Source organism: Mobula hypostoma, chromosome 21 (assembly GCF_963921235.1).
Source record: "Mobula hypostoma chromosome 21, sMobHyp1.1, whole genome shotgun sequence".
Taxonomy (NCBI): Eukaryota; Metazoa; Chordata; class Chondrichthyes; order Myliobatiformes; family Myliobatidae; genus Mobula; species Mobula hypostoma.
The window spans coordinates 46,561,635-46,585,333 of NC_086117.1; the positions used below are offsets into that span (position 1 = coordinate 46,561,635).

The following is a 23,699-nucleotide window of genomic DNA, read 5'->3' on the forward strand; positions in this document are numbered from 1 at the left end:
ACCTTGGTGCATTCATTCAGATACGCAGATGAGTCCTTGAATATCGTCCTTTCTACTGACTAGAAGCAATCCTGTGATGGCACCTGGAATGGATTGCTAGGATTGGTGTAGGCAATGAATTAGAGGCATTTCAGAGGCTTGTAGACATGCACAGAGATGTGCAGAGAAGGGAGAGAGGTGGACTCTGTGTAGGCAGAAAGAACTTGTTTAGTTAGTTGGTTAATTACCAGTTTAACGAGTTTGGAAAAACATTGTGCCTGAAGGTCCTGTTCCTATGCTGTACTGGTCTGTGTTCTTTCAAGGAGAAATACAATGAGACCTGGAGAAGTGGTGAAATGTCATCCGTCCTTCACAAACTGGTTTGATGAAAATCTTGACAAGGTAGCAGAGGAAGTCGTTGAGGGAAATGCAGGATATATTGTGCAGGGGGTACTTCACAAGACATTTGATGAACGTTAACATAAAAAGCTGGTTGATAAAACTGAGGCCCATTGAACAGCTTGGTATGCCAACTACTCTGCACGTGACCACAAGAGAGCGTAGAGAGTTGTGGACGCAGCTCAGCACACCGTGGAAACCAGTCTCTGTTGATGCTTTTCTCTGTGTCATTAAAGCCTCCAGCATAATCAAAGTCCCCTCCCTCCCTGGACATTCTCCATCTCTGGTCTTCAGTCAGTTAGAAGATACAAAAGCCTGAAAGCACATATCACCAGGCTCAATGACATCTTCCATCTTGCTGTTATAAGACTATTAATATGATGGGATGGACTTTTGATATTACAATCTACCTCGTTATGATCTTGTACCTTATTGGTCACCTGTACTACATTTTATTCTGTATTCTGTTATTGTTCTACCTCGATCTACATCAATGCACAGTGTAGTGATTGATCTGTACGAACAGTACACAAGACAAGCTTTTCTCTGGATCTCAGTACATTTGGCAATAAACCAACTCCAATTCCCAATTCCAAAGGGCTCATTGGCAATGTTTGATGGAAATCCTCTCTCAGATTGTAGCGTGGTCCAGTACTGCAAGTGATAGGCTCTTTGAACTCTATTAATGACTTGAATATGGCTGTGCATGTCAAACTAGTTTAAAACTGCAGATGGCAAGCAGTTTGCAGAAGTGGCAGATGAAAATGAAGAGTGTTTCACATACTGGAAATGTGAAATTCAAAATCCACACAAATACTGCCCGAATCTCTCGGCTGATCAGACTGTGTTTACAGGAATGAAATGGAGTTCATGTTTCAGATCAAAGACGCTTCATGAGGAGAGGAACCAGGTCCAACAGCACAGGACAAGCCATTTGACCCACAATGTTGCACTGATCTTGATGCCAATTGGTAATCCTCCTGTGCATCATCCACATTCCACCATTCCCTTCGTACCCACATCTCTATCATGTGTTGTTATATAGGAGGCGGGGAGGGATATGTTATTATACAGAAGTCCTATAGAAGATGGGGAGGAATGACCAGGAGAACAGATCTTTGATAGGGTGAAGTCCAATGGGTCACTGGGGATAGCTAAAAGGCTTTGCACCTCGAGGAGGGGCAAACGTACAAGGGCATTGGTAGCAGGAGACCAGCAAAGAAGGGTGCGGAAGGTGGTCTGTGGCTGTATGTACAAATCCAAGATAGTGTGTCACATCCCTGGTGCCGGGGTCAAAGATGTCCTTAATACTATCAGACATTTGGAGCAGAATTGGGCTCTTCAACCCATCGAGTCTGCTCTGCCATTCAAATGTCATAGATTGGTTGCAGGATATTCTGGCGTGTGGGGGGAACAGCCAGAGGCTGTAGTTCAGAGTACTGGCAGGGGCAGAGGACAGGGTCCTGCAGCATGAGATAAGGAAGCTGGGTCACAGGGTGAAAAACAAGATCTGTAAGGGTGTAATCACTGAATTACTTCCAGTGCCATGTGCTCACAAGTATAGGAACAGGAAGATTGGCCAGACGAACGTACAGCCACAGAGATGGTACAGAGCGAGTGCTTCAGATTCGTGGGTCACTGGGACTGTTTCTGGATAGGATGGGTCCTCTAGCAGCTGGCCAACTGAACTAGAACCTTGCAGGAAGCTTTATCCTCATCTTAAGGAAGGGTTTAAATGAATAAAAATTATCTGTGGAATGCTCTGCCTCAGAAGGCAGTGGAGGCCAATTCTCTGGATGCTTTCAAGAAAGAGATAGCGCTCTGAATGATCGCGGAGTGAAGGGATATGGGGAGAAGGCAGGAACGGGGTACTGATTGTGGATGATCAGCCATGATCACAGTGAATGGTGGTGCTGGCTCGAAGGGCCAAATGGCCTACTCCTGCACCTATTGTCTATTGTCTATTGAATCTGGCAGGGATTTAGGAGATTCAGTCAGATATGGAAGGAAAGCTAAGCTAGACCGGTGGGTAGATTAGAATTAGACATGGATGGGAGGAACAGAAGTTTAAATTGCTTCCATTTGATTGCAAGGAGTCTGAGCGGTAAACAAAGCATTGATCAGCGATGAGACTGTAATACTATTGTTGCCACTGAGATATAAAAGAGCAGAAACAAGCATTTCAACATTCCAGTGATAAAAATGTTCCTGTGTGACAGGAGAGGGGTATGTAAAGAGGAGGCACTGTTGGTTGAAGATTCCATTACCATAGAAATGAGAGAAGACATTTGCGGAATGCTACCACCCACACTGGACCCTCTACAATTTGCCTACCGATGGAACCGGCCTACTGATCACACCATAGCCACAGTACTACACACCATCTTCACTCACCTGGAGAAGAGGGATGCATATGTTGGAATGCTGTTCCTAGACTAAAGTTCAGCATTCAACATCATAATTCCCTCCAGACTTGAGAGGAAGCTCAGAGGCCTCGGCCCGCACCTCACCTTGTGCAGCTGGATCCTAGACTTCCTATCGGATCACCGACAGGTGGTAAGGACGGGCACCCTCATCTCTGCCCCTCAACCCAGGTGCCCCCGGGTTGTGTCCTGAGTCCCCTCCTCTACTCCGTTTACTCCCACAACTATGCTGCTATACACACAGCTGCAATCCGCTGATCAGATTTGCAGATGACACAACATTGATCAACCTTATTTCTAGTGGTGACGAGACAGCCTACAGACACCCTGATACAGTGGTGCCTAGATAACAACCTCTCCCTCGATGCCCGAAAAACAAAAGAGCTGATTGTGGATTACAGGAGAAACAGAGACAGGCTCAGTCCAATCAACATCAATGGACTTCAGTTGAAAGGGTGAGTGGTTTCAAGTTCCTCGAGATCCACATCACTGACGATCTCTCCTGGACTGTACACACTGGCTGTGTGGCAAAAACAACACAACAGTGTCTTTTCCACCTCAGGTAACTGAAGAAGTTCGGCATGGGTCCCCAAAGCCTCAGACCTTCTACAGGGGCACCACTGAGAGCATCCTGACTGGCTGCATCACTGCCTGGTATGGGAACTGCACCAGCCTGGTTCACTGGGCACTGCAGAGAGTGGTATGGACAGCCCAGCACATCTGTGGATGTGAACTTCCCTCCATTGAGGACATTTGTAGCAGCAGCTGGTAAAGAGGTCCTGGAAGATCATCAGGAACACCAGTCACTCCAGCCATAAACTGTTTCAGCTGCTTCTGTCTGGCAAACGGTACCACAGCATTAAAGCCAGGACCAACAGGCTATGGGACAGCTTCTTTCTACAAGCCATTAGACATAAATTCACATGTCTGTACATTGTGACGGGGTCATAACACAAAGATTTTTACTCCTTCAAATTGTGGGACAGATGTAAGATTTAAATAAATAAATAAATCAGAATGGGGAAAGTTTAGGAACAAAAGGTTTGTAGTCAGTTTGCTGGGAATGTTCTGCAGCAGGTGTTCCCAACCTGGGGTGAACGGATCCCTTGGTTAATGGTAGGAGTCCATGGCACACAAAAGTTTGGGAATCCCTGTTTTACAGGCTTCCTGACTATCAATAGGAGGTGGAGGAGCTGATATTTCAACAAATCACAAAAAGATGTAAGAGTAAAAGGGGATTTGAACTTCTCCAGTATGAATTGGGTTCATTGTAACATGAAAGGCATGGAGGGGGGAGTTTTTAAAAAGACAGATCATTTCAAAATAAAAATACATTGGGGTAGTACAAAGGGGAAAACAATAATAGACTGCAGAATGTAGTGTTACTGTTTCAGAGAATGTGCAGTGCTGGGAGACAATGTGATGTTACGGCCATATTGAATGAGACTGTGAGATCAAGAGTTCTTTATCAGGTGGGAGATCGACTCAAGTGTCATATACTGGCAGGATAGAAGCTGTCCTTGATTCTGTTAGTGTGTGTTTTCAAGCTTTTGTATCTTCTGCCAAATGGAAGGGTGAGAAAATAAACCGTATTTGGATGGAGGGGTCTTTGATAATGCTGACCGCTGTACTGAGGCAGCAGGAAGTGCAGACAGGGTCCCTCGGAGGGGAGTTTGTTTCTGTGACAGACTGAACTGTGTCCATAACCCTCTGCAGTCTTGGGCAGAGCACAGGCGGGGTCATGGTGAGATCAAGAGTGAATCTTATTGTGACTGCAGATATGCACGTCAGTGTTCCTTAATGGATCAGTCATTTTCTTAAATACCTTATTTACAATTTTCAGTTTTACAAGGGCAAAATATATTGAAGACGTACAAAGCAATACAAAGGAAATACAGCTCCAGCTGGAGCACAGACAAAACAAATCAAAAACAAAAACAAAAAGGCTGCCAGACAATTTACAAGATTACATAAATAAACTTTCAGAAAAAGAGTTGCCACAATCAGGGAAGCAATGTAAAGTAAAATGAATAAAACAATCCAGTTAGGCACCACACCCACTCATGAGACTAGAGAGGTCAAGGTCACTATGTGTGTGAGGTAATATGACACTGAGCCAATAAGGGTCCCCATACTCTCCCAAATATATTCTGTGTATTGGGTTTGTGCAGACGCAGTCTTTCCATTTGTATAACAGACAACATCTCCTCGAGCCAGTGTGCGAAGGTGGGAGGAGTAGTAGACTTCCAGCTCAGAAGAATAAGTTTCTCAGCCACCACCATTCCTAGACGCAGAGTAATCTGCATGTCGTGCGGCAACTCAAGAGTCTCTGCAGAGCATCCAAAGATGGCGAGGTCGTGATTGGGCTGGATGTCTCTAGAATAGACTTTTGAGAGCCACTCAAAAATTGCAGTCCAAAAGTTGTATGATGTAGGGCAAAACCAGAGAAGATGTGCTAGTGAGCCCACAGCAGAGCGGCAATTATCGCGTTCAGGAGACACAGATGGGAAGGTGCTATTCAGTTTTGTTTTTGAGTAAGGCAATGTATGCATCATCTTGTACTGGATTAACCTGTAGCGTGAATTAATAGAACAACAGTGAACCCGGGATAAGTCCCGCTGATATCTCTGAGTTCAAGTCCCTGGCCCAGGCTTCCCTAATAAAATCTGTAGAAACCAAAGGAGTAGAGCAGTTCACAAATTTTGATATTAACTGTTTGGAGTCTGGAGGGAGCAAGAGGTTTTCAAGAAAGGGGTGGGTGGTGGAAGTAGGCTTGAAGTGTGGGCACTTTTCCTTAATGTAGTGTCTGACTTGGAGATAGCAAAAAAAATGTGAATTTGGAAGGTTGAACTTTGAGCTTAATTGTGTGAATGATGAAAATTGGTCATTGATGTACAGATCTAAGAAAGTTTTGATACTCCTCTCTCTCCAGACTGCAAACACCCTGTCTAATTGTCCAGGCTTGAATGAGTGATTTTGACAAATGGGAACGTGTATGGAAACACTGGGAGTTTGGTGAGCCACTTTCATCTGATCAGTCATTCCTGATCAGAACTCCCATATAAATTTATCAGTTGATGTGAAACTGTCAGGCAGTGACTGTTGGATAAGGGTCAGCTTCTATATTTGATCTCAGCTGACATTAATACATGCAAATCATATTTACATATATAAATTTATTAACATATGGCATGGGGGAGCTGTTATGGGCAACATTTTTCGCCTTTCCCCAGTGGGCCTTATGAAAGGGATGGTTTTGTTCATTTGTCAGGATAGGACCATCATTGGCAGGGCCAACATTTACTCTCTTGAACCACCCAGCGTCAGTGGTGTAGAGGCTGCAGAGTTTAGGAATTTGAAGGGACAGCCAGGATGGCGTGTATCTGGAAGGGAATTCTGCACTCTCAGACATGCCATTCAGACGGTGGGAGGGTTTAGGTCTGGGAGAAGTAGCCAGCTCACTTCAGCCTTCTCAGGGGGCATTGGAGAAGACCATTAAATTGTGACCCTGCCAGTGATGTCCACATTCCCACCCCCTCTAAATAAAGTGAGTTAATTTCGCATTTCGCTCCCACACTTCAGCCTTTGTTACTTGCCTCCTGCTGGAGCTTCCTCCTTTGGTGCAGCGGGAGATGCTGGTTCAGCCGCGGGCTTGCTGTACGAGGCATCCAGTGGGAGGACGTTCCTGGCAAAGGATTCCGGACCGGGTGTGTTCCCGCGAGGCTTGTACTGAGCCACCACAAAAGCCCCTTTGTCACTCACGTCATACGCAATCCCCATCTCGGTGGTCTCCTGCCAGATCAGCTGAGTAAAATGTTCTAAAGGACACAGAAGGAATTAACATCTTTAATCTGTGTACCTTTGTGTATTTGTCCGTTGATGCACATACGTGTGCAAATGCAACTGTGAGTGAGACATATACAATGTGTACCATGAATGTCAATGTATATACCGGTCCTTTATGTGGAAGTGCATGTACATCAATGCAAGAGAACATATGTACTGATATAAGAGCTGTATACAGTCTGTATGTTAGAAGGCTGGATGAGTGTGTGTATTGCGTCTGTGAATGTATGCATTGCTGAGTATTTCTAAATGTCTGTGTGACCGTGCATGTGTGGGAATGATTCAGTACGAGCATGTGCCTATGTGTGACTCTGAATAAATGTTTGTGTAGACCTTAACATATCTATGAGTAAGAGTTTGTGTGCACATGGAAATGTTTGTGTGTGGAACCATGTCTGAGCACGTTGAACAGCATTAACGTGTGTTTCTCAGTAAGTGTCTGCACATTGGTCTACGTACAAATAAATATGGATTAGGAGCAGGAATAGCTGCTCTATCCCTTGTGATGCTCTGCCACGTAATACAATCATCTTTATCTGATGGTAACTCAGTTCTACATCCCATCTCCCACAGTAACCTTTGGTTCTGTTGCTTATCAAGTCCCTATCTTGTCCCGGCTTGTAAAAGATTCAAAGACTCTGCTTCCACCACTCTTTAAGGAAGAGAATTGTGAAGACACAAATCTGTGAGGGAGAAAAACAAGTTTAATTCATCCCTGTCTTTAATGGGCAACTGCTGATTTATACCTAGTAATGGCTGGTCCTAGATTCTCCTGCAAGTTATATGTCAATGACTTGAATGATGGAATTGATGGCTTTGTTGCAAAGTTGGCAGGTCAGATGAAGATAGGTGGAAGGGAAGGTAGTTTTGGGGAAGTAGAGAGGCTACAGATGGACTGAGATAGATAAGGAAAATGGGCAAAGAAGTGGCAGATGGAAAATGGTGTTGGGAAGTGCATGGTCATGCACTTTGGTAGAAGAAATGAAAGGGCTGAATATTTTCAATATGGAGAGAAAATTCAAAAATCTGAGGTGCAAAGGGACTTGCAAGTCCTTGTGCAGGATTCCCTGAAGGTTAATTTGCAGGTTGAGTCAGTTGTCAAGTGAGAAGTGTTTGATGGTTCTGGGACTGTTTTCGCCAGAATTCAGAAATATAAGGGGTGATGTCATTGAAACCTATCGAATGTTGAAAGGTCTCGATAGAGTGGATATGGAAAGGGTATTTCCTTTGTTGGGAATAGAGTACACAGCCTCAGAATAGAGGGGCATCCTTTTAGAACTGATTTGAGGAGAAATTTCTTCAGCCAGAGAGTGGTGAATCTGTGGAATTTGTTGCTGCAGGTGGCTGCGGAGGTCAAAACTTTACTTATATTTATGGCAGGGGTGGATGTATTCTTGATTGGTCCGGGCATGAAGGGATACGGGGAGAAGGCTGGGAGGGAAAGTGGATCAGCCATGATGAAATGGCAGAGCAGACTCGATGGGCCAAATGGCCAGATTCTGCTCCAATATCTTATGGTCTTATGGTCTAAACATTCTCTCCACACCAACCTGTTGAGATCCCCCAGGGTCTGAAATACTTCAATCCAGTCACCTCTTATTCCTTGAAAGTGAAAGTGCACTATTTCGGCATAACCTGCCTGTCCTGGTATCAGTCCTGTAAACCCTAGCTGTACCAATTCTAACACACTAGCATGTCCCCTTCAACAAGAAGGCCAGCACTGTGCACTGTGCTCCAGATGTGGTCTTGAGAAAGCTCCACATAATCTTGCAACTTCACCTTGTGACAAGTGATTAGCAATCAGTGTGCTATGTGGGAGCAAAACATTGGATTGATCTGGAGTAGCTTAACATTTCAGCAAAGCATCGTGTGCTGCAAGGCCTGAACTGTTCTATGTTGTAGTCTGAAAAAGAAATGGAGAAAGCTAAAGGGGGAATTGAAATATCCCTGATAAGATTATGGGGATCCAGAGGCATTCAATCAGTACAGCTTATCAGAAGCCAGAAAAGAATGTGTCCCCTAGGGAGCAAAGGTGAAATGTGCGTGTGAAACCCGAGGACGTGGGTGAGATCTTCCCATCTGCATTCACCAAGGAGAAGGCTGTGGAAGGTAGTGAGTTCAGTGAGGGGGATGTGGATAGTCTGGAGCAGAAGGGGGAGAGGTTAAATGGCAATGGATGCACAAATTCTCAGGGCCAGATGAGATCCATTTTAGGAAGATGGGAAGAAATGGATGGGACCCCAATGGAGATTTTACATTCTTCATTCATCATAGGGAGATACTTGACTGGAGGATCACAAATGTTGTTTGTTTATTCCGAAGGGCAGCAGGGGTTAGCCTGGTAATTACACACCAGTGATACAGATCTCATGCAGGCAAATGGGATTAATATCGATGGGCAAAAAGGATCAGTGTAGATGTTCTCTACGGGGTCCATTTTTTTGTGATATGACTCTATGACTTTATATGTATTCTGTAAATGAAATTGTGTGTTGGAGATTGTGAATGCTTGTTTACGCAAGCACATGTATGCAAATGTGTATATGCATCTGATCTGTATGTTAGCAACTGTATCTCTGTGCAGAGACGAGGCACAAATCTGGATTGACAGTGTGTCTTGATAATCTGCTCTTTACTTCACCTTCACCCACTCCATTCTCCAAAATGTTCACACTCAATTGGGACTTGGGTTACCTTGGCAGCTTACTGTGCCTGTCTCTCTAACTCAATCAGTCTTCTGACAGACACTCAAGATAATCTTGCCTTTGCTTTCACTTGCTTACAATAACCAAAGATAAGGATTTACCGGTCTTCGTGGATGGTCCAGGATTTTCAAAGTCATAGTCGTTAATTTCTGAATACCAGCTGTCCACTGCAACGTTTCCTGAAACACATCGAAGAGAGAGCATGAACGTGAGAGTTGTTCAGGTGGTGAAAGAACACATTGACAGATTAATATCGGGTTTAGATGTTACTTTTTAAGTCACATTTCATGGATGTGAGCAAAATGAACTTACGTCAAGCAGCAAATAAGTGAAATCTTTCAGAATACTTCTCAATGAGGGAACAGGTGAGAAGATTCAAGCATGAATGGCTGAAGGTTACTCTATAATTTTTAGGAAAGGTGAGCAAGTGTTTGAAGGAATGTATGGTGCATTTCTTCATAAAATATGATCCAGTACACTGTGTATGTCAGTGAAAGCATGACTTAGTATTCCATATACCACATGATCGAACAGACTACAGAAAACATGATTCAGTATGTAACATGGGATGTCCACCCTGCTGATCCTCTGTGTCTTCAGCAGCTAATGGTGAATGTTGCAGTCCGTGTCTAACACCATGTAACAGCTGCTGGCCTGGAGACTCTGCTACACTCTCGGTGACTAATTTCTCTGGTCATGAACAACATTCTTTGCAAATGCTGTTGAGGATTGTGCAAATATCCGAATATACAACGCAGTGGAGACAACACAAACCTGCAATTTCTCCTTCCGTGATGTTAGGGTTGGACCAGATGTTCTCGCCGAAGTTGGTGGGACTCTGTGCAATGACACCATTCTGTGAAAGGGCTACTGCCCAGACCTTGCAGTCCTTGCTCAGTTCCCCACTGAAGAACAGAGGCGCTGTGTTGTGGCGAGCTCGGTACACGTTGTGAGACTCCAGAGCCTCCTTCTCAAACCGCGCCAGTACTGAAAATGAAACCCATATCGTCAGCAGTACTTCTGCAACTGGAATAGTCAAACAGTCTGCTGCTCACACCACACCATCACACACCTTGAATAGAGGCTACAGGCTGGAGAGTGAGACAGCATGGACAGAGAGACTGCAAGTCCTGTTTCCATGACACTATAACAAAGAAAAGTAAAGCACAGTATGGGCCCTTTGACCCATGATGTTGTGCTGACCTTCAGAAATCTACCCCACAATCAATCGAACCCTTCCCTTTTACACAGCCCATCTCATAACTCTCCATGTTTGTTTTCGCCACATGCCTACCTAAGATTGTCTTAAATGTCGCTATTGTATAATCCTCTTCCACTACCTCTGGTCATATGTTCCAGGCACCCCCACTCTCTGTGTAAAATGGCTGCCTCTGACATCTCCCCTCAACTTTCCCCCACTCACCTTTGTCAGATATTCTCTGGTATTGGCCATTGCCACCATAGGAAAAAGGGAACTGGACGTCCGCTCTATTTATATGTCTCATAATCTTACACACATCCATCAAATCACCTCTCATCCTCTGTTGCTCCAAAGAGAAAACCCTTAGCTTTCTCACCTTTTCCTCATAAGGCATCTTCTCTAATCCAGGAAGCATCCTGGTAAATCACCTCTGCATCCTGTCTAAAGCTTCCACATCCTTCTTATAATGTGGCAACCAGAACTGAACACAGTACACCAAGTGAGGTCTAACCAGGGTTTTACAGATCTACATTATCTCATGGCTCCTGATCTCCATTCCCCAAATAATGAAGGTCAATGCACCATACACTATCCTAACGTCCCTGTCAACATGTTCAGCAACTTTGAGGGATTTATGGACATGGACCCAAAGATCCTTCTGGTGCTCCATACTGCTAAGAATCGTATCATTGACCTTGTACTCCACAGAATCAGCACCTTCTGGCTAAATAAAATTCCTCCTCATCTCTTTTCTAAAGAGATTTCCTTGCATTCTGAGGCTGTGCCATCTGATCTTGGACTCTCCCATGATCGGAAACATCCTCTCCATGTCCACTTCACCTAGACCTTTCAACGTTCAGTAAGTTTCAATATGATTCCCCCTCATTCTTCTAAACTCCAGTGAGTACAAGTCTCTAGCCAGCAAATACTCTTCATATATTTACCCTTTCATTACTGGGTTCATTCCGATGAACTTCCTCTGGAGCCTTTCCAATGCCAGCACATCCCTTCTCAGATACGAGGCCTGAAACTGTTCATAACACTCCAAGTGGGGTCTGACCAATGCCTTTTATAGCCTCAACAGTAAATCCTTGCTTTTAATGTATTTTCGTCATCTCAAAACAAGGCATTTGCCTTCTTTACTTCCAACTCACCCTGCAAGTTAACTTATATAGAATCCTGCATTCAGACCCCCAAGTTCTGAATTCACTGCCTGTTTAGAAATAGCCTGTGCCTCTATTCCTTCTACCAACTGCGTGACTATACACTTTCTGACTCTATATTCCATCTGTCACTGCTTCCTCAGCAATACCTGCACAACCACCTCCTTGACTGCTGCCAGTCAGCCAATGTCTGTCCATGCTGCTGTCTTTTCTGTAATGCCATGGGCTCTTCTCTTGTTTTAGCAGCTTCATGTGCAGCACGTTGTCAAAGCCCTTCTGATAAACCAAGTAAGCAATAGCCACTGACTCTCCTGGCTACTACTTCCCAAAAGAACTCTAACAGATTTGTCAGGCGAGATTTTCCCTCAAGGAAACCATGCTGACTTTGGACTATTTTATCACGTGCCTCCAAGTACCACACAACCTCATCCTTAATAATAGACTCTAATATCTTAAGGACCACTTAAGTCAGGATAACTGGTCTAGAATCTCCTGTCTTTTTTCTCCCCCCTTTCTTAAAGAGTGAAGTGATATTTCGAGTACCCCATCAACCAACTCATCCCAGTTCACTCCCCAACCATCCCAGCACACTTCCCTACTAACCAGCGTACCCCAATACATTGTCCTACAAATAGTCTATCCCAGCACACTCCCCTAACCACGAGCACATCCAAGCACATGCTGCTCCCAACCAGCCCTCCCCAGCACACTCGGCTACCAAACAGCACATCCCAGTCTGCTTACCTTCCAACCAACACACCCCAGTAGAGTTTCAACCAACCAACTAACCAACACACTCCTCTACCAAACAACGCATCCCAGTATTCTTCTCTACTAACCAGCCCAGCCCAGCACAACATCCTATGAAGCAGCATGTCCTAACGCACTCCCTTACCACCAGCTGTCCCAGCAAACACCACTACCAACCAACAGATCCCAGCACACCCCTCTAAACCAATAGTCTTTCTATTGACCCAACACATTCGTACCTTACCCAATATCTTTCCAATGCTCATCAGAACACATAGGAACCCTGCAGAGCCCCTGTGCTGTGGTGCAGGGAATTAAGGAATAGAGTTAATGGGCCTGAGGAATTCCATTTGGATAGCATGGTCCCAACTGACCAAATGGCCTCTTTCACAAGCACGCTTAGTATAAGGTATGAAAAAAGTACAATTCTCTGAGTTGGTAAAACCTCTCCATATCTCCACATCAACCAGCCTTTGATTATAATATCTTTGCTTTGGAGAAAGACATTTCTCGTCCCCTCATTAGACCTTCGCATACCCATTGTGACTGCTCCCATTCCCGTTCCTACCTGCTGCCTCATTGTCGACCGTTTGTTGAGAAATCGCGTCGTTTTTATCTTTGGAGTCCACGGAGAGTGAGTCTTTTGGCCGCACGTTAGTTTGGAAGGAGTTCTGGTCCATGATGTTTCCAGCTGGGCTGTACTGGGCCACCACAAATATCTCCTTGGTCCCTACTGCATAAGCAATGCCCATCTGTGTGCTTTCCACCCAGACCATCTGGGTAAATCGACCTGCCAAGGGGGAAACGTGCTAATGAAAGATTTTAAACCAAAGCACATGCATCTGGAAACATACAAGCACTGGCTTGTGCTTTAGAAACATGCGATCTCTCAGAGTAAGGGAGCGTAGATTGTCTTTTTCCTTGTATTTGAGTTTCTTTATTCTTGTTTGTATGTTTGTATAGTCATTTGTTTGTCCGTAAATGTTCAGTGGATTTTCAGTAATTTGCACTGTGACTGGCTTTGTAATTTATAATTACTTTGTAAGCCGGGGATGTCATGTTGGTGCACATAAATCAAAGCTGTTCATATCAGAGAACTCCCTTATCTATCCAGCTTGAATTAGTTTTCAGTATAAAGACTGACCACAAGGCAAGTGCTTTGTTCTTTCCTTACAGTAGAGTGAGTTGCTTACAGATTGAATCAGTCACCAGCTGCTGTGTTTTATGGTCATTCCCTTGTTATAAGCATCTAATAAAATGGCTAAACCAAAAGATTTGTGCCTCATTCTTGACTTCCAAAGAACCTCCTGGATAATATCATCTCCAGATCCAACAGGAAGGACCATTTATGTCCGAGATGAGAAATATCTTTGGATAGTTCCAAAACTCCACTCTGGCTGGTGGAGTTTTGGAACTCTCCACCCCAGGGGTACCTGAGGTGAAGTCACCGAGTTCATTCAGGACAGAGATCCATAGATTTCTGGACATTTAGGGGAATCGACAGGTATGGGGATAGTGCAAGAACAAGAGATGGCACTGAGGTCAAGGGTCAGGTAGGGCCTTGAATGGTGAAGTGGGCTCAAAGGGACACAATGGATAATCCCTCTGCTACTTCCTCACTACATCTCTGTGAACATGTAAACCATCTGGCATCATGCATAATGATCAAACCAGGTTGCAACCTCCCCTCTACTGTAACCTCCAAGGAGGGGCAAAGATTATGAAAGGGTTTCTACTCTGATTCGGTGTGTGTATATGTGCTTTGGTGAAACATACGCCAAACCAAGCTTTATTCAATTAAAGTTTGCAAACAGCTATCAATGGCATCAATGAAAGAAAGGGCAAATGTTGTTTCTGATTTCAGACCCTGCACTCTGCAGACATGTGGGAGATTCACGTCCAACCTCTTCCAAGGCAGGCAGCCAGCTTGTTCCTAAAGTTATGCCAGCTTGTTGGCATACAGAGAGCACCTGTAATACTATTAGATTCACACTTTCTTCCCGCTTTGAATGGGGAATTTGTCTTGCATTTTTACAGGCATCCGTTAGTCTCATTAGACCATGGATTTGCGCCTTGGAAGGTTTCCAGGGAGCAGGCCTGGGCAAGGTTGTATAGGCAAACTCGCAGTTGCCCATGCTGCAAGTCTCCCCTCTCCACCGATGTTGTCCAAGGGAAGGGCACTAGGGCTGATACAGTTTGGCACCGGTGTCATTGCAGAGCAATGTGTGGTTAAGTGCCTTGCTCAAGGACACAACATGCTGCCTCAGCTGAGGCGCGAACTAGCGACCTTCAGATCACTAGACTGACGCCTGAACCACTTGGCCATGTGCCAACACCTTGCATTAATGACAGAGAAAAGGCAAGACATGTTCTTTCCATTGGAGAGTGTAAGCACACAGTTCAGATGACTCAAAATGCCAGATAAAGTACTCTACTGATAAAGCTTATTTTCATGCATTAACTAAAAATTTGCATCACCATCCGATGATTAGCTTTGTGTATTACACTATTGTTGACAGCTTTCATTAAATACAAAAATAAACAATGGCATTGTTACACAAGTTACAAATCTCTAATTTATAAATGCCTTGATGTTAAAGTTCAAGGTTTTTTCAGTACTCCCTGAGAGTAAAGCAACTAGCCTAATCAAAGACCCCAGCCACCATAGACATGCCCCTTTCTCCCCTCGGGCATTAGATCCAAAAAGCACAGATCACTGGACTCTAGGACTGTTTCTATGCCACCGTTATTAGAATATTATATGGTTCACCAATATGATAAAAGGAACTCGACCTCACAATTTATCTCCTTATGATTTTGCATCTTATTGCTTACCTGCGCTGTACCTTGTCTGCAGCTCTTACACTTTATTCTGTTTTTATTTACTTTGTTCTACCTCGATGCACTATATAATGATTTGATCTGCATGAACAGTCTGTAAGACAAGTTTTTTCACCGTATCTTGGTACATGTGACAATAATAAATCAATTCCAGTGTCTGTACCGAGCATGATGCAAATCCAGATAACCCCCAGACTGTCGGGTGAAGTTGAAGCCATGAAATTGAAGGCAGATTATTCAGGGAACTTGGGAAGCAGCAAGAGACAGATATTAGGAAATTACTTATCTTGGTAGGTAATGGTGTCCCATATGGGTCATTGCATTCCCAAAGGACTTAAATGATGGGCAAAAAAAATCATTCCAGTTTAACAGTGACCTATAAGTAAGTGATATTTTCAGGAATATAAAGAGGAAATACTAAATAATTAATCAATATTAATAGGTAGAATAAATGGGCACAATTATTTTAAATTAACTTTAATGTTGTAAAATATGAAGTCATCAACTTTGGTATGTGCAAGAATATTTTCCAAACTCCGAAAAGTTAGTGGCAGTAGTGATCTATGAGAAACTGGCATTCATAGATAATGGGCAAAGGAAATAATCGAATTCACTGATGAGACACCGGTGATGTATCTCAAGCACTACAGTACTGGGAATAGAAGTGATGCTGCTGCTGTACAAAACCTTGGCTAGACTAATCCTTGTCATTTCGGAAGAAGGTAAGGCTTTTGACATGAGCGAAGCAGAGACCTTTTGCACCCAAGAGCTGAATTACGAAAACAGGTTACACAAACAGTCTGGCATTGAGTTGACTAAGGAGTGATTGAACTGAAATTTCCACGACATGGAGGGAAACTGACAGGTGAAGTCAGTCCAGGTTGGTGTAAATACAACTGGAGAACTTGTCTAAAAATTGCAGCTGGGGTTTTCAGGAGTGTTCTTGTACATGCAGAGAGGGTGATATTTGTAACTCCTCCTCACATGATAAGTGATGTTTAACTACATTTAAGACTGTTACAGTAATTTGTTGATAATCAGGGACATTGTGTGGAATTGGAAAGACAGGGACATGGAGTTGATCACAGATGAGTCATGATTCCATTAGAGTCTGATTAGGTTTGAATAGTTTAATAGTCTATTCCAATGCCTAAACTCGATATTCCTAATCGAATCATAAATAAATCTGCTTACACATTTCTGCCCATACATTGCAGATCGGAACTTTGTTGAATAAAATATTTTTTTTAGCTATGTGTGGTCTGGTCCTTGGCACTCCAGCCAGAGGAACAACTTCACTTCATTTACTCTATTAGAAGTTGTGCAACTTTGAACAATTATGTTCAATTTTCCCTGATCCATCTCTGCTGTAAGAACAACTCCCATCTTTCCTAATCTGCCTGCAGGACTGAAGTCCTTAGGTGAAAATCAAAAAAACTTGCAGATATTAGAAATCTGAAATTAAAAAGAAACATACAATTCTTGAAATGTTCAACAGGTCAGTCGGTGTCCATAGAGAGAGGAATACGTTAAGTCAATGAACTTTCATCAGGGTGCCTTTGTACTTGTAGAACTATCTTGTACCTACTTTTTCTTCCACTATCCTGGGGCTCCCTGTGAACTTTCATTGTCTATGAGGTTTGCTCCAAGAGTTGGGCAGTTTCTTACTGTTACATTTCTCAGATTATTACAATGCTTACAGCATTAGAAACTTTAACTTCTGCGGTTGCAAAACTGTTACAAACCTCTCTCTTCTTGACGTTTCAGATCTCATGGTTTGGGAGTTTCTGTTGTAAAAGCCTTTACGAATATCACAAAGTACTCGCTGGCATATCCCTCCTCTCTCCCCAAACGAAAACAAACTACTGTCTGAATCCAATGTAACACTGGTCTGGAGGTATTCACTCATGCCATTTGTTCATTATATTGCTATGTTTAAGATAAGCTCTCAGCTTGCAAGCTGAAGGGCTTCTGAGTCTGAATTGTATTGCTTACCATCAGGTATAAATTTAAATGCTTACATGTCAGTGTGCTGTAACCAGGACTGTTAAAGTTGTAATCAATGATTTCGTTGTACCACGCAGTAACAGGGTCTTTGCCTGAAAAAGAGACAAAAGGCAAACATTCTTGACTGTCAACAATCAGCATGCCACGCTTCATGAGGAGACATTGGAGTGTGTGTAACTAGGCACTTGGCAAGATCCAATAAAAAGAAGTTAGAGTTAAGTGGAGAGGGCATTGTGGGAGCGTCCATTGTGTGAGTGGGTCAGTGCGAGAGTGGGGACAGGAAAGTGGAATGCTCCTCTTGTAGTGGATATTGTCTACATGGACTTTAGCAAGGCATTTGACAAAGTCCCATATGGGAGACTGGCCAAGAAGGTTCAGCTGCTGGTATTCAGGATGAGGTAGTAAATTGGATTAGACATTGGCTTTGTGGGAGAAGCCAGAGAGTGGTAGTAGATAGTTGCTTCTTTGACTGGAGGGCTGTGACTAGTGGTGATCCACAGGGACTGGTGCTGAGTCTGTTGTTGTTTATCAACTGTATCAATGATCAGGGTGATAATATAGTAAATTGGATCAGTAAATTTGTGAATTACACCAAGGTTGGGAGTGTAGGGGACAGCGAAGAAGGCTATCAAAGCTTGCAGAGAGATCTGAACTAGTTGGAAAAATGGGAAAAAATGGCAGATGGGATTTAATGCAGACAAGTGTGATGTTTTACACGTTGGAAGGACAAACCAGGTGAGTGGTAGAGCACTGAGGAGTTTGGTAGAATGGAGGGATCTGGGAATACAGAGCCATAATTCCTTGAAAGTAACATCACAAGAGAATAGGGTCACAAAGAAAGCTTTTGGCTGATTGGCCTTCACAAATCAAAGAATTGAGTACAGGAGTTGGAATGTTATGTCAAAGTTGTATAAGATGTTGGTGAGGCCTAATTTGGAGTATTGTGTGCACTTCTGGTCACCTACTTACAGGAAGTATATCAATAAGATTGAAAGAGTTCAGTGAAAATTTAGAAGGACGTTGCCTAGACTTGACAACCTGAGTTAGAGGGAAAAGTTGAATAGGTTAGGACCTTTATTCCTTACAGCATAAGAGAATGAGGGGAGATTTGATAGAGGTATGCAGATTTATGAGAGGTATAGATAGGGTAAATGCAAGTCGGCTTTTTCTCCCAAAGTTGGGTGAGACTAGAACTGGAGGTCATGGGTTATGGATGAAAGGTGATATGTTTAAGGGGAGCATGAAGGGGAACCTCTTCACTCAGAGGTGGGCGAGAGTGTGGAACAAGCTGCCAGCTGAAGTGGTGGATTGGGTTTGATTTCAACATTGAAGTTTGGTATGTGGATGGGAGGGGTATGGAGGGTTATGGTTTAGGTGCAGGTCAATGGGACCAGGTAGATGAATAGTCTGGTACAGACTAGATGGGCTGAAGGATCTGTTTCTGTGCTGTAGTGTTCTATGACTCTAAGGTAACTAGAGTAACAGAATCTGACCAACACATTGCCCTTTAATTCAGTCAGCTGACTCCAAACCTACAAAATGAATCAAAATGACTTTTTTCTCAGAAGCATCTGAGGAGGCTGCATTCCGGGAAGTAACGTACATTTGACAAGTACATTAAGGTCAAAGGGGTAGCTATGGAAAGAGTGGGGGCATTTGGGACCATAGTGACAATCTGTGCTTGGAGCTAGAGGACATGGTTTCTACCTTTATTGAGGAGAAGGATATTTTCGGTGAAATCCTAGAACATGTTACAAGAAGTCTTAGTGTAATTAAAATGGATAATTCTCAGAGCCTAATTAGATGTATCACTCTCTTGATTGCTGAAACACTTTGATTCTACATTCTGTATTTTTTTTGTACTACCTCAGTGACCTGTGGTAATGCATTGATCTGTGAATAGTGCACAAGACAAGATTTTCCCTGTCCCATAGTACTGGTGACAATAACAATCCAATTCCAATTTCAGGATTGCTGGGGTCCTATTGGAGATACTTACATTGTCTGCTGGTCACAAGTGAGGTGCCAGATGACTGAAGGATGGCAAATATGGTTTCTTTATTCCAGAAGTGCAGTGGGGATAAGAGAGGTAGTTACAGTCTAATGTCAGTGGTAGGTAGTTATTGGAAAGGGAGTATTGTTCAGGAATAGGAAGCGTGGAGCTCTTCAGAGGAGATCCTAAACAAGCAGCTGGACTGAAGAAACCAAGTGCATTGATGAGGGAACCATGGTTGCAGAATATCAGACATATTCAGTGGGATTTCTTTCAATCGCCGGTTCTTTGACGTCTGGAGTTCAGAGGGATTGGTAAAGATTCGGGGAAGGTATGGAAAGGATAAAGAAAGACCGGAGATGGAAATATACACCTGAAATTTCTGCTGCGGTGCTGAGTGTGGTCCAGATGTTCTCGCCGTTCTTGGTCTTGCTGTCCTCTGCCATTCCCATGGATGCCAGGTATTCTGCCCACCTCTTGCATTCTTGCCGTAGTTCAAAACTGTATTGGAGCGCTGGTGCGTCGTGCATCGCTCTGTAATGATTGTGAGCCTCCAAAGCTTCGGACTCAAACATGCTCATTTCATTATCTGAAAACAGAACACACACATGAATGTAATACAGACTCGAGAGCAGTAGTCTCCCAGCTTCTTCAGATGGGACTTCATCCAAACTGACATAGCTCCAGTTCAGAGTACAATTTACATGCACAGCACAGTCTCCATTATCTGTTTATGTCTCATGTCCTAATGAGCTCTGTACTACATTCATGTAAGGAATTAGATACTTTTTGACGCTTTCCTATCTACTTCTATTGACATCTTTACTTCCCTCTCTCATGTTAATATTGCCTTGATAACACCACTTTGACATTGTACCATAAGTACGAGGTGGTGTTGTTGAGGTTAAGATCGGTGGAGTACGCAGTCCAAGACATCAACCTGCCTCTCCACAGATGCTGCCTGACCCACTGAGTTCCTTCAGAAGTTGGTTCTGAGTTGGACGACAATCTGCAATCAAATGACCAACGCTAGATCATTGGGAAAGTGGGCCAAGGAATGGCAAAGGGAATTTAATTCAGACAGGTGCAAAGTGTTGCATTCTTGTAAGTTAAACTAAGGCAGGACCTAAACCAGTAAATGAGTAAAGAGTGTGGTAGAACAGAGACGTGCCCACAGTTTCCTGAGAGTGGTGACACAAGTAGACAGGGTGGTTGGCATGGATGAATTGGGCTGAAGAGCTGTATCTGTGACTCTCTAACTGTAATGTAATGCCATTTCACTACTAGAGCACATTCCATCATATCATCTCATCCAGTCAATCACATTTCTTTTATTGAAGTAAGTCATAGAGCAAAGGCTTCTAAAACCTAAAAGAACTGGTTGGTATGTGTCAATGAGAAAGGCAAATAAAAGTTGTCAATTATAGACACCAGACAGCTATTATCCCCAGATGCTTCAGAACCTCCACAATCATCCCTGTAGCAAAGAAATCAGTTGTAGCCTGTCTGAATGATTACCGTCCCGTTGCCCTGACCCCCATAGTGATGAAATGTTTTGAACAGCTTGTCAAGCCTCATATCACAGCCAGCCTCCCCTCATCACTGGATCCTCTACAGTTTGCTTATCGTCCAAATCGCTCTACAGAGGACGCAATGTCCACCACACTGCACACAGTTCTCTCTCACTTGGACAACAAAGACACTTATGCCAGAATCCTGTACGTTGATTTCAGTTCAGCGTTCAATACCATTATCCCGCAGAGACTAGTGGAGAAGCTGTCGCTGCTTAGCCTTAACACTGCCATGTGTCACTGGATTCTGGATTTCTTGACAGAGAGAGACCACAGTCAGTCCGTGTTGGCAGGAACATCTCTGACTCCATCACACTGAGCACTGGATCCCCACAAGGCTGTGTGCTTAGCCCATTGCTGTTTACACTGCTAACACATGACTGTGCAGCCAGATTCAAGGAGAACCTGATCATTAAATTTGCAGATGATACCACAGTGGTGGGGCTCATCAGCAAAAATGATGAAACAATGTACAGGGAGGAGGTCAAACACCTAGAGAGCTGGTGCAGGGATAACAACTTGATGCTTAATGTCACCAAAACCAAGGAGATGATCGTCGATTTCAGACAGTCTCAGCCTGAGCACACACCCCTCAGCATCAGCGGCTCCACAGTGGAGAGAGTGGAAAACAAAAAGTTCCTTGGGGTGCAGATCTCGGACAATCTCACCTGGTCCAGGAACACCACTGGGATTGTGAAACGGGCCCAACAGAGATTGCACTTTCTGAGGAAGCTTAAACAAGCATCACCCCCCACTAACGTCTTAACTACATTCTATAGAGGCGTGGTTGAGAGTGTGCTGACCTTTTGCATCATAACCTGGTACTCCAGTTACAGTGCTGTTGACAAAAAAGCCTTGCAGAGGGTGGGTAGGGGAGCAGAGAAGGTTATTGGAGTCTCCCTACCTTCTGTCCAAGACCTCTTTCAGAGTCGATGCCTCCAGAAGACACGGAACATCAATAAAGACCCCTCTCACCCTCTCCATGAACTGTTTGTTCTTCTGCCATCAGGGAAACGTTACAGGAGCATCAAAACTAAAACCACAAGGCTACTAAACAGCTTCCTCCCACAGGCAGTCAGACTGCTAAATAGCTGCTCCACCTGACTCTGCTTTGGACACTTTTAACTTGCACTGGACACTTATAACTTGATTTTAACTGACATGTGGCTGTTGTGTTTTACTATTTATTGTTATGTTTATTATTTAGTGTTGTGTTTGTTATGTTATGATTGCACTGCCCTTGAGAAACGCTGTTTCATTCTGCCCTGCAGAGCTGATGTACGGTTAGAATGACAATAAAGTTTTTTGAATCTTGAATCCTGAATCTTTGAGCGATTCTGCAGATGCTGGAAATCCAAAACAACACACACAAAATGCTGGAGGAACTCAGTAGGTCAGGCAGCATCTATGGAAATGAATAAACAGTCGACGTTTTGGGCCAAGACCCTTCTTCAGGATTGAAAAGGAAGGGGGAAGATGCCAGAATAAAAGGGTGGTGGTGGGGGGGGGGGGCGTGTGAGGAAGGAGGACAGCTGGAAGGTGATGGGTGAAGTCAGATGGGTAGGAGAGGTCAAGGGCTGGAGAAGAAGGAATCTGACAGGAGAGGAGAATGGACCATAGGAGAAAGGGAAGGAGAAGGGGACCCGTTGGGAGGTGAGAGGCAGGTGAAAAGAGGTAAGAGGCCAGAGTGAAGAACAGAAGAAGAGGGAGGGGGGAGGGAATTTTATTTTTACCAGAAGGAGAAATCAATATTCATGCCATCGGGTTGGAGACAATATAAGGTGTTTCTGATTCATTAATATTCCTTCAATTAAAACCCAGGGTACTAAGGGATTATTTTTTCCCCTCTGAGTTGGAGGACAAGGTCTTGGTCTATTTCAGGAGATCTGCCATGCCTGGAAAGACCCGAGGCCTCGACGGCACCTTACACAATCAGTGTTCTTGGGAAGTGAGAGCCAAGCATTGACAGTGCTGGCAACCCGAATATCTTGGGCACCTGGTAAATAAAGAATTTGAATATTCTGAGAAGCTGGAAAAGGATTGACACAGGTTGTCCTGAATAGACAAAATGTAAGCAGAGGACACTCAGTTTCCAGAGTGGGATCATGATCTACCTGGACAGCGAGCGCATCCAGATGAGGACTGTGCTAAGACCGGCAGCCATTTAATTAGTCCTAATGATGCACTGTGGCCCCGTGTGGGGTGCAGGAGGGGTACAGGGAAGCCAGTTTGTTATCACTGTGAGGTGTGTGGAGATGGTGTGGAGAGGGAGGTTGCCCGTCACTTGCGACAGCCTTACCTGCCACAGCTGCTGGAGCTTCCACTTCCTTTTCCTCTGGTTCTGCCTCGGGCGAGGGTGTGACTGTGGAACACACGGACAAGCAGAGAGAGCTTTATCAGGGGGACCGGCTGGCGGGCAGAGAGCTGTTAGATAGTAGCGCGAGTGAGTAAATGAGAAGGTTACACGGAAGATACAGCCCCGGGGTGGAGGCGTTCAGTCCCACAGGCACTGGCAGCAGCCCCTCATCCTCCCTCGTCAGAGAGTGAAGAAGGCATACAGGATGAGGAAGGTAGTTTATTTAGCCAGATGGTGGTGAATCTGTGGAGCTCTTTACCACAGATTGCTGTAGGGACCAAATCACTGGGTTTATTTATTGGTTAAGATATAGTGTGGAATAGGCCCTTCCTTTTATTTATGTGCTTTGTTTTTCTGTCTGTCTGTTTCTGTCTTTCAGTATCTCTCTCTCTAACTTCCCTTGCTTACCTATTAACTAGACTTTATCTACTGCCTATCCCCATGGCAACCCTGGCCTCATAGTAA

At 44.0% G+C, this 23,699-nt stretch overlaps 1 protein-coding gene and 1 long non-coding RNA gene across 2 annotated transcripts in view; both read right to left on the reverse strand.

Annotated features, from left to right (window-relative positions):
* Positions 1-23,699, reverse strand: part of LOC134360095 (uncharacterized) — a 136,419-nt gene that overhangs the window by 87,219 nt on the left and 25,501 nt on the right. Inside the window, exons 5-11 of the mRNA XM_063074175.1 lie at positions 23,178-23,240; positions 19,681-19,896; positions 17,329-17,406; positions 13,035-13,256; positions 10,127-10,339; positions 9,454-9,531; positions 6,398-6,619 (exon numbers count right to left, since the gene is read on the reverse strand). Of these exons, the coding sequence (XP_062930245.1) occupies positions 6,398-6,619; positions 9,454-9,531; positions 10,127-10,339; positions 13,035-13,256; positions 17,329-17,406; positions 19,681-19,896; positions 23,178-23,240 (1,092 nt within the window). The remainder of the gene's footprint in view (positions 1-6,397; positions 6,620-9,453; positions 9,532-10,126; positions 10,340-13,034; positions 13,257-17,328; positions 17,407-19,680; positions 19,897-23,177; positions 23,241-23,699) is intronic.
* Positions 17,327-23,303, reverse strand: LOC134359990 (uncharacterized). The gene is made up of 3 exons (XR_010021228.1): positions 23,178-23,303; positions 19,681-19,896; positions 17,327-17,406 (listed from the first exon to the last, which is right to left on the reverse strand). It is a non-coding gene; the product is annotated as an uncharacterized LOC134359990 (long non-coding RNA).